The sequence below is a fragment of the Aulonocara stuartgranti genome (genome assembly GCF_965226115.1).
Source record: "Aulonocara stuartgranti genome assembly, chromosome: 11".
Taxonomy (NCBI): domain Eukaryota; kingdom Metazoa; phylum Chordata; class Actinopteri; order Cichliformes; family Cichlidae; genus Aulonocara; species Aulonocara stuartgranti.
The window spans coordinates 9167690-9179638 of NC_138947.1; the positions used below are offsets into that span (position 1 = coordinate 9167690).

Sequence of the window (11949 nt, forward strand, 5' to 3'; positions counted from 1 at the left end):
GTGTCTGCAGAGAGTCTGCAAGAAAAGAGTGTCATGTAGAGCCGGCTCTACAAACAACCAGCAGCACAGGCACCTGAGAACTGTCCACCCATCAGTGCAATGGAAAGATAAAACACAGTCAGTTGAGCGTGATATTATTGAAGGTGCCAGTGTGTCTACTGCAAATGTTGTTGTTGGTGCTGCTGCTGCTGCAGTATACAACCACCTATATATATATATATATATATATATATATATATATATATATATATATATATATATATATGTATGTGTATATATATATATATATATGTATGTGTGTATATATATATATATATATATATATATATATATATATATATATATATATATGTATGTGTGTATATATATATATATATATATATATATATATGTATGTGTATATATATATATATATATGTATGTGTATATATGTATATATATATATATATATATATATATATATATATATATATATATATATATGTATGTGTATATATATATATATATGTGTATGTATGTGTGTATATATATATATATATATGTATATATATATATATATATATATATATATATAATTTTTTTTGTGTGGAGTGAATAAATAAAACCATTGTGGCGGAGGTGTGGTCTCGGTTCTGCTGCAGTTTGTGTTGCCATAAATAAAAGGGCTGCTGCCCAAACATAACGCCAGTGTGTGTGTGTGTGTGTTCCGGGGTCCTGTGTCACAAGCATATTTATATATTAAACATATATAAATAAAAAGTCATTCATTTTGTGCATAATTTTATATTGTTGTTGATAATATATTAATTAAAGCAACAAAACAACCTGAAGAGCTGCTTGGGAGCCGAAAGAGCCGGTTCTTTTTAGTGAGCCAAGCTTAAAGAGCCGGTTTTCTAAAAAGAGCTGGAATTCCCATCACTAGTGGCATCAATAGATTGTAATTGATAGCTCAGGATGGCCTCTTACAGGATATTACAGTAGGACTTATATGAATTACAAGAATGGTGCTTTATGTAAAGGTCTCACACTCATGTTCCTGGCAAAAATTAATTGCCGAGTCTTTGAAGAATATGGGAACCCAGGGACTCATATTTGTCCACCACAGCAATCCACCTCAACATCCTGTCCCTGAACAGACACAGGTCACGTAGCCATCCTTTCCCTTAAGAAGTCAATCACCATCTAAGGTGTTATTCAGTTTCAGTAGCAGTTATTGCACTGATGGTCTGATGTGTTGCTGTTTTTACTGACATTTCCTGTAGCTTCATGTTGTTGAGTCCTTTTAAAAGCACAGAAATTACAGAAGCTGATCCTTACAAGGCAGTTGTAAGCTCACTGCAGCATAGATGATCCACTCCCAGAATTAGGCTGTATGCAAATTGCACAGAAGTCTCTCTAGTGCATTCGTCACATGTGATATGGGGGCAACTGGATTATAGTCATTCAGTTCTGATGGTGTTGGATTATTCAGTACAGAACAAGGCAGCATGTTTTCCATATCTTCTCCTGAATTTCTGTTTTTGTATTTTGGTTCTGTATTCCTTATTTAGTCTTCTAGTTATGAAATTATATTTACATTCCCAGGCTTAGGACGATGCTATGTTCTGTGCCTCTTGTTTCCTGTTTGCTTTTTCTGTGGGGTTTATTTATCCCCTTTTGTATTCCCTTTCTATGCCTCCTGTCTTGCCTTGGTGCCATCCCTTCTGTGTGTCTGTCAAGCTCTGGTGTCTTTGTCTTTATAAAAGCCGCTGCAACACATGCAGGAAGGATTAGTTTAGAGCACAGCTAATGAATATTTTAACAAAGAAACCAAAACACCTTTACATGTTTCTCATCCCAGCATCAATGAGTACTTCCATATAGCATTAATATTTTACTGGATTGTAGGGCTGTGCGATATGACCAAAATCTCATATCCCGATATAAGAATTCTATTGTCCCAATAACGATCTAAATCACAAAAATGTAACATTTTCTGTAAATTCTGTGAATCTCGACTGCGCGTCATGTAGCTGGAGTTGAGTGTTTTAACCGATGTATGAAACCATACATTTTTAGACATAAGTTGTAACAGCCACCGTTTTCTTTGTGAGTATTTATTACACGGCGTGCTGCGGGGAAAAGCCTGTTCTAAAGTTTGAGTCTAAGGTTTATTTTTTAGCACCTGGCGGCTCTTTTTTAATTCTCATCCGTAAATAATCTGCTCTGTCATGTGATTCCGTTTATTTTGAAAAGTCTCAACAGGATCTTGAACTTTATTGTGAAAGGTTTATGTGGAACATAAACAAGCGGACACGCGATGGTGTTACCGTCGTTGTTGCTAACCACAACGCATAAAAACAGGAGCTTGTCCTTCCTTAGTGTGGTTATATTAAATATAAGAGAAAGAGAGAACTTTAAGAAATTATTATAGCCACTACAGTGACCATCAAAACAATGAAAAAATTGTGCCGTAAACAGTTTATTTTGCGATACCATGAAACAAACGATAGTGTAAAATGAAATGATAGACGTTTTTATATCGTCATCCGATATATATCCTTATATCGAACACCCCCACTGGATTGTACTACTTTTACTGACAATTAATAATAGTCTGCAAAACAGCTACTGCACTGCTGTTGGGTTAATCTGTGAAACATATACTCAGACAGCTAGTGAGTGTTTGATAGGTCAAAGAGTTGTAAAAGTGTATGAGGAAGTTTAAAATTTAGCATAATATAGCAGAAAAAAATACACTAACCACAAGCAATTACTCTTATACAATGAAATATGCAAAATACAAATACAACACACTGCAATAAATACTAATCTAGTAAGACGTGTAACCTTTTAAAAGTAATCAAAAAATATTCATTTAGGTTCACCAAATGTCATGCACTCCTCTGTTGCTTCATCAGTGTATATTGAGGCATTTCTGTTATTTTGTCTATTCATCTCTCTGTGTGAGTATTGCCTCATCTGCAGCAACTCAGAGGGAGGAGTAATCGAAGATAGAGAGCAAGTATAAGCAGCAACAGATAGAGATCAATTTAGAATAACGTCTGTCAGCTAAAAGAAACATGACTGGGGGTAAGATGATTTACTTTAAATATAAAATGTATTAGCATTGAATGCTGATATGAATTCCTGCTAAAGTTATTTAGATGAGCATGCATGCCTGTTATCATTTCTGATTACAACATAAATTAAGTTAAACAAATTCAAAATTTCAGCTTGCATAAAGTACTTGACATAATCTAGTAGCATATTGGAAGTAAGGGTTGCATAGTGGATATATATATATATATATATATATATATATATATATATATACACACACACACACACACACACACTCACTACCGATCAAAAGTTGTAGAACACCCCAATTTTTCCAGTTATTTATTGCGGTTCAGTTCAGATCAAGCTTGAAGTGGTACATAGCTAAATGGTTGACTGCCATGGGTTAAAAAAAGGTAAGGTTACCTAAAACTGAGAAGTAATGTATATTTTAAAATTACACAAAAAGACCTGTTTCAGCAAACACAAAATGAGTTAACAATTTAAAGCTGTTCTGCAGGAATGGAGGTTGTCATGCCTTGAAAGCTGGTACTACTAATTCCTACAGGTGTTCCAACTTTTTTGGAGTACTTACAACCCCCTTTGTCTGCATAAAAGCAGTGTTGGAACACACTGTGGTACCATAACCTCGTGAGCATCAGTTGAACAATATTGTACTGCAGAAAGTAGTGTGTTGCTACAAAAATTGTGGAAAAAAAGGCAATTAGCAACGGAAGAGTGACTGACCCTTGTAACACTTAAAAATGTAGGTCTTTCCTACAAAGAAATTGCAAAGAAAGTCTAGGTGTCAGTGAGTACTTTTTCTTTCACCATCAAAAGGCACTCAGAAACTGGGGAAACTCTGACAGGAAGAGGTTTGGCACAGAGAGTTAACAGCTTGCGTGATAAACAGCTCACACAGCAACAGCTTTAAGCACAGCTTAATATTAGTCTCAGTTTTAACTTTAAGGAGAATACTTCCAGCTGCAGATTTGACAGGATGAATTGCAGCAAGAAAGCCATTGCAAAGATGTCAGAATAAGACAAAGAGGCTTGGCCATGAAACACTACCACTGGACTACTGAATACTGGAAGAAGGTATTATGGACTGATGAATCAAAATTCGAAATCTTTATTCATCACGCAGGATCTTTGTACGCCGTCAAGAAGGCGAAGTGGTGGTTCCACAGTGTGTGGCATTAATGTCAAACATGGAGGAGGAAGTGTGAAGGTCTGGGTGTTTTGCTGGATTGAGGGTCAGTGACTTGTACAGAGTGAGAGGCACCCTGAACAAAAATGGCTACCACAACATTCTCCATCACCATGCAATACCCTCTGGTATGTGCCTAGTTGGTCAGGGGTTCATCCTACAGCAAGATAATGACCCAAAACATAAGTCCAAACTAACTACCTCAGGAAAAAAGAACAAGATGGTAAGCTTGGAAACATGGAGTCGCCAGCACAGTCTCCAGACCATCGAGCCGGTTTGGGATGAACTGGACAGAACAGTGAAAGCAAACTAACCTACAAGTGCCACATGTTTATGGGAAATTCTTTAACAGATATGGGAAGAACTTTCTGAAGAATATTTGATTTCTATTGTAGAAAGAATGCCACGGGTGTGTTCAGCTGTTATATTTGCCAAAGGTGGCTGCTTTGATGAGTCAAAGGTTTAGAAAACATTTTGGTCTATAAATTGATTCCATTATCTGTTTGTTTGTTTTTAACTCCAATTGCTTATTTGTACTATGCTTTCATTTCAGAATGCAATTAGAAATTAAAGTGCATAATTTTTAATAAAAAACTGAAAAAATTGGAGTGTTCTAAAACTTTTGAAGGTATCTATCTATCTATCTATCTATATATATATATATATATATATATATATCGCTATATATATAGCGATATATATACAGTGGGGCAAAAAAGTATTTAGTCAGCCACCGATTGTGCAAGTTGCCCCACCTAAAATGATGACAGAGGTCAGTAATTTGCACCAGAGGTACACTTCAACTGTGAGAGACAGAATGTGAAAAAAAAATCCATGAATCCACATGGTAGGATTTGTATAGAATTTATTCGTAAATCAGGGTGGAAAATAAGTATTTGGTCAATAACAAAAATACAACTCAATACTTTGTAACATAACCTTTGTTGGCAACAACATAGGTCAAACGTTTACTATAGGTCTTTACCAGGTTTGCACACACAGTAGCTGGTATTTTGGCCCATTCCTCCATGCAGATCTTCTCGAGAGCAGTGATGTTTTGGGGCTGTCGCCGAGCAACACGGACTTTCAACTCCCGCCACAGATTTTCTATGGGGTTGAGGTCTGGAGACTGGCTAGGCCACTCCAGGACTTTCAAATGCTTCTTACGGAGCCACTCCTTTGTTACCCGGGCGGTGTGTTTTGGATCATTGTCATGTTGGAAGACCCAGCCTCGTTTCATCTTCAAAGTTCTCACTGATGGAAGGAGGTTTTGGCTCAAACTCTCACGATACATGGCCCCATTCATTCTGTCCTTAACACGGATCAGTCGTCCTGTCCCCTTGGCAGAAAAACAGCCCCATAGCATGATGTTTCCACCCCCATGCTTCACAGTAGGTATGGTGTTCTTGGGATGCAACTCAGTATTCTTCTTCCTCCAAACACGACGAGTTGAGTTTATACCAAAAAGTTCTACTTTGGTTTCATCTGACCACATGACATTCTCCCAATCCTCTGCTGTATCATCCATGTGCTCTCTGGCAAACTTCAGACGGGCCTGGACATGCACTGGCTTCAGCAGCGGAACACGTCTGGCACTGCGGGATTTGATTCCCTGCCGTTGTAGTGTGTTACTGATGGTGACCTTTGTTACTTTGGTCCCAGCTCTCTTCAGGTCATTCACCAGGTCCCCCCGTGTGGTTCTGGGATCTTTGCTCACCGTTCTCATGATCATTTTGACCCCACGGGATGAGATCTTGCGTGGAGCCCCAGATCGAGGGAGATTATCAGTGGTCTTGTATGTCTTCCATTTTCTGATGATTGCTCCCACAGTTGATTTTTTCACACCAAGCTGCTTGCCTATTGTAGATTCACTCTTCCCAGTCTTGTGCAGGTCTACAATACTTTTCCTGGTGTCCTTCGAAAGCTCTTTGGTCTTGGCCATGGCGGAGTTTGGAGTCTGACTGTTTGGGGCTGTGGACAGGTGTCTTTTATACAGATGATGAGTTCAAACAGGTGCCATTCATACAGGTAACGAGTGGGGGACAGAAAAGCTTCTTACAGAAGACGTTACAGGTCTGTGAGAGCCAGAGATTTTCCTTGTTTGAGGTGACCAAATACTTATTTTCCACCCTAATTTACGAATAAATTCTTTACAAATCCTACCATGTGAATTCATGGATTTTTTTTTCACATTCTGTCTCTCACAGTTGAAGTGTACCTCTGGTGCAAATTACTGACCTCTGTCATCATTTTAAGTGGGGGAACTTGCACAATTGGTGGCTGACTAAATACTTTTTTGCCCCACTGTATAGTGCACGTAATCAAATATTATTTTTTGTTCTTTTGCCCTATTTTTCTGTGTATGATGTATAATGTGTTAAATAATAATCTTTCTTAAAATACTTTCCTTCTTGTTTTCAGGTAACATCAGTTTCAATGCAACTCAGTCACCTGAACAAGATGCAGCTTCCAGACACATACAAACAGCCTCTATTGTCATCTACTGTATGATAGTTATAGCTGGAACTTTGGGCAATGCTCTGGTTATCTATGTGACGGGCTTCAAAATGAAGAAAACAGTTGACTCAGTTTGGTTTCTCAACCTGGCCATAGCTGACTTCCTCTTCACAGGCTTCCTGATTTTCTCGATCATTTCTCTCTCTCAGAGTCACCAGTGGCCTTTTGGACAATTCATGTGCAAGCTCAACAGTTTTTTGAGTTTAGTCAACATGTTTGCCAGTGTCTTCATTTTAACAGCCATGAGTTTGGATCGTTGTTTGTCCATCTGGGTGGTGGTGTGGGCACACAACAAGCGCACAGTCTGCAAAGCTCAGCTCATATGTGTTGGTATCTGGGTGATTGCTGCGGTCTGCAGCACTCCTTATGCAACTTTTCGCACTGTTGTGGAATACAATGGGGTATATTACTGTGGTTATTCTATGACACATGAACAGCAATGGAGTCTCCACATTTTTCGCTTTCTTATGGGCTTTGTGATCCCATTCCTGGTCATATTTGTGTCTTATGTGGCCATAGGCATACGTGCAATGCGCATGTCAAGAACAAGGAGACGCAGATCTCGCCGAATCATTTTCTCAATCATTTTTGCATTCTTCATCTGCTGGTTGCCCTTCCATGTTTGCAATTTTATAGAATTAAAGGCTGTGACTAACCCTAAAACCTTGCCCATTGTTAGAATCGTGGGTTCTCTGACTTTGAGTCTGGCTTTTCTGAACAGCTGCTTGAACCCCATCCTTTATGTTTTCATGTGTGAAGAATTCATGAAGAAGCTTCAGCAGTCTGTATGTTTTGTACTCGAAAGTGCTCTGGCAGAGGACCATTTATCGTTTATGTCCACTCGCTCTGTGTCATCAACCTTTTCAAGGATTTCCCAAAAGTCAGAAGCTGCTGCAACTTTGGAGAAGATCGACCCAGCTGCTTTTGAATCCTGCACAGAAAGCAAAGTAGTCATCACTGAGGAGACACCAAACCCCGAATAAAAACTTACCGTTGGCAATGTAAATTTGAATTAATTTTTTAATGTAAAATTTAATCTCAGGATGATTCAGATTGTAAATTTGTGCAAAAAAATCTAAAATGTTTTGTTGTTTTGTTTTTGTGACCCCTACTGTTTTCTTTAGATTTTTCTAACTATTCCAGGGGAAATCTCACTATGCTCCATGCAGTAGTAAGAAAACTAAACTAGCCATTATAATAGAAAACCTATGAAGCTTTGAATTGTGGTATTTAATTTGTTAAAAATGAATTATGTAATCCATACAGTCATATTAACATTTTTGATTGAAGAACAGCTTTATATTTGTGTATATGAGTTTCTAATGCTCTAGATTATTTCATGTTTTTTAATATCAGCATCCACTGAACGGGGTATTAATTATGCACATAATTAACCAGAATAATTGTCTCATTTCTTTAAAAATTCGTAATAAACCATACCTTACAGATTTTATATTGTTATCAATCTCAAAACCCACAGTAGCCATTTGTTGTCTTATCTCTGTGTTCTGTAGCAATTTAAAATTAAATGGTCCAAAGTCGTCTTCATCACAGTGTAGCAGAGGTGGGACCAAGTCACTGTTTTGCAAGTCTCAAGTAAGTCTCAAGTCTTTATCCTCAAGTCACAAGTCAAGTCTCAAGTAATGTCAGGCAAGTCAGAGTCGAGTCTTAAGTCACTGGTGTAAAAGTCAGAGTAAAGTCACAAGTCTGAAACTTTGAATTTCAAGTCCTTTAGAGTCCTAAAAAAAACAAAAAAAGAATGTTGCAGTTATATGCTAAATGTAAATATTAGAACATGTAATTTTTAAATCTGTATTTTTCTCAACACATGACGAAATAGTGAACTTGGAAAATATACACAAATTGTGAAATTGCACCTCTATAAAATGCAGTTCAATTAAACTTAGCTCCAAGAATAATTTTCACCGACAGTTCTGAGATAAGCTGCATGTTAGTCTTGGATGCGCTTGTAGGACGGGCTTTAAAATCGGATGACAAAAATATCATACACATTAAAAAAAACTGTATCACCAATGTAGCCTGGACAACATTTGCTAGTTAGATGAAGTCAGCTATCTCATCGTAGCAAAAGAGAAGGACCACCTACTGTTCTTTATGCAACTTCAACTGTCGGAGAAAATTGGAAGTTGTTCCATCTCTGTCTGTGATTCTCTTCTTGCATGTTTTGCATATTGCATTTCGGTTTTTTGTTGACTACTTCATAGTTTATGTACCTGAAAAAAATAACTCCTTGCAGCATTTTTGAGGGTTTTTTTTTTCCTTTTCTTTTTTTAAAAAATCTGGTTAATTTGATTGGCTGTGCTACAGCTCACGCACACATACGTACAGAGTGTGGTTTGAATAAATGATGCACACTTTCTATATAATATGCATGTTAAATTTTATATTTGGGGTGAAATATCAAGTCTTTTCAAGTAAACCGGATCAAGTCCAATTCGAGTCCCAGGTCATTGGTGTAAAAGTCCAAGTCAAGTCACAAGTCTTAGAACATTTTTTCAAGTCAAGTCTAAAGTCATAAAATTAATGACTAGAGTCTGGCTCGAGTCCAAGTCATGTGACTCGAGTCCACACCTCTGCAGTGTAGCATGGGGCATTTCTTTGTTGTAACATAAAAGCACCACTGATCCACTGCTCTGACAGGAAGTTGCCCAACAGAGATAAGTTTTCAGATATAACTTTGTCATAGATATTTTTAACAATTTGAGAATGTTCTTCTTCACTCGCATATTTATACTGTGTTAAACCTCCATTATTATTGTCATTAATTATACTATAAATTTGTTTTGGACATTGATTCTGATTCTAATTTCTGTTAAGATATTGCCATTGCTCAAGGATATCTCCAAAAAGGAGTTTGTAGTATATAGCTTTCCCTTTCAATTAGCCCCACAGGGCCTTGTTCTTGTTTGTTTTCCTGCTCACACAAGCACTACACACATTTTTGATAAAAGAGATTTTCAATTCAAAGGTCAGGCACACTGTTCACCTTTTTGTTACCTCACGATTTGTTCCCCATATCAGTTTAACGCATAATTTATTGAGAACCACCTGATACATTGTGGGTTTTGACAGTGTCCACTTTCTGTCACGGCAGGCAGGAGTGAAGAACCCAAATGCAGACTCATACACGGAAGCGAAACTTAAAGTCAAAAAGCAGCTTTATTGCTGGCACTAGTAAACACAGAACTGAACTAAACAATACTACGAACAGAACACATAACACATATATGACGGGACGGCGCGACACTGAGCAGACTAAACTAGACACCATATACAGAGGGTAACAGGGGAAAGAGGTAGCAGCAGTTAATTACACATGACAAAAGCTAAACTGAATGTGATGACTGAATGGTAAATGGTAAATGGCCTGCATTTGTACAGCGCTTTTCTAGTCCCTAAGGACCCCAAAGTGCTTCACACTACATTCAGTCATTCACCCATTCACACACACATTCACACACTGGCAATGGCAAGCTACATTGTAGCCACAGCTGCCCTGGGGCGCACTGACAGAGGCGTAGATACAGACTGAAGACTACCAAAGAAAAACAGGAAGCACACAGAGACGCAGACAGACCTAACAGAGGAGGAATCGCAAAAGCAAACCAAGACTAGAAATACAGAATCAAAACCCAAGACACTAACAATGACACATAATAACAAAACCGAGGATAAATAATAATACAAAACCGAAAACACTGGGTCACCGACCCAGGATCGTGACACTTTCCACTAATCCAAATTCCCAGGACTTTCATTTCATCTTTAACCTCCATCCATATTATGGGTATCTTTACTGAGTAAGATGCTCTAACCTGGACATAACCTAGCTAAATAACATAGGGTGCTATTCTCATTACAAATAAGAATAGCACCTAACTTTACAAAATTAACATTTCTATTCTCCTAACAAAACGGTAATGAAAACCTGAAACTTTATATTCTGCCCTCACTCCTACACTGGATACAGTTATGCAGATAGATAAACTCCTCGACAACTGACAGGTGTATTGTCCCTTTTATTGACGCTGCCTTCAATTATCAACAGAGTGAAACTACAAACAGAAGAAATAAGCAATATTCAGTCTATATATTCACACGATAATGCAAATCAGTTGACTAAACTAGCTAACATTGGAAAGAAAGTAAATCTGAATACAGTACACCTTAGGGCTGCACGATTTTGCATAAAATGAGAATCACGATTTTTTGGCTTAGAATTGAGATCACGATTTTCTTTTCCAGTATAAATATTTATTGCACTTATTAACTGCACATCAACTTCGTAACAGTTGAGACTGAACATAAAAACAATAAATAAACATAAAAACAACAAATGTCTCACGTTTTGTTGTTGCTGCAAAATGTTGTACTGCTTGAAATTCCGTCTCCACCGTTGCTCGACACTGCGTGTATAGAGCAGGTAGTGCAACAATAGAAAAATAGTTGCGGGACGGCACTGTGTAGCGTTTGTCTAGGGTGTTGATCATTTTCCTAAATCCCTCGTTTTGCACAGTGTTGATGGGAGCCATATCTTTGGTCAGGTGATAAGTGATAGCCTCCGTAATTTCTTTGTGCCTGCGGGAGTTCAACAGGTATAGGGAAGCGCTGTATAAGGTTCCCGTTATTGATGTTTGGTTGGTTGACCGGGACGGATTTTCTCCTGTCACTTTCTCGTCATCCCTGACGTGCTCTCCGTTGTTTTTTCCCTGCTAATTTTAGCATCACACGGCACAGCTTCTGTATCACGTGGTATAAGGCTCTGCCCATGTCATTTGTTGAGCAGGAAGAGTGAGCGCTTGTTTTCATGCAGAGTACGTCCTGGATCAAAATGCGGTACAATCGTCGTCGTCGTCTTTTTTTTTTTTTTAATCGTTGTCATTTGGAAATGAGATCGCACATAAGTATGAATCGAGATCGCGATTTTCTAACGATTAATCATGCAGCCCTAGTACACCTTTAACCATAAAAGTGCATAAATAATAGCAAATATAGTTGCATTAACTCTTGTTCAACTTAAATACTCACAAGCGATGCTTTCTGTAAAACAACGAAGAGGATGGATGCAGATGTTTATCCGAACAACATGCTGAGTCAGTCTTTTCTCAAAGTGTGCTGCATTACTAACGCTACAGCTAATAACAAACAAATCTTGGCAT

At 37.9% G+C, this 11949-nt stretch overlaps 2 protein-coding genes across 2 annotated transcripts in view; both read left to right on the top strand.

The window, feature by feature from the left end:
- Positions 1 to 11949, top strand: part of LOC309717060 (uncharacterized protein) — a gene marked incomplete at its 5' end in the record, with an annotated part of 99972 nt that overhangs the window by 64048 nt on the left and 23975 nt on the right. The window lies entirely within an intron of this gene.
- Positions 6554 to 8214, top strand: LOC309717661 (chemerin-like receptor 1). The gene has a single exon (XM_082552376.1). The coding sequence runs from the start codon at positions 6760 to 6762 to the stop codon at positions 7750 to 7752; it is 993 nt and encodes a 330-aa protein (XP_082408502.1). The 5' UTR covers positions 6554 to 6759; the 3' UTR covers positions 7753 to 8214.

What these genes read in the sequence shown, in the direction of transcription:
- LOC309717661 (XM_082552376.1), top strand. Translation starts at nt 6,760, where the DNA reads ATGATAGTTATAGCTGGAACTTTGGGCAATGCTCTGGTTATCTATGTG.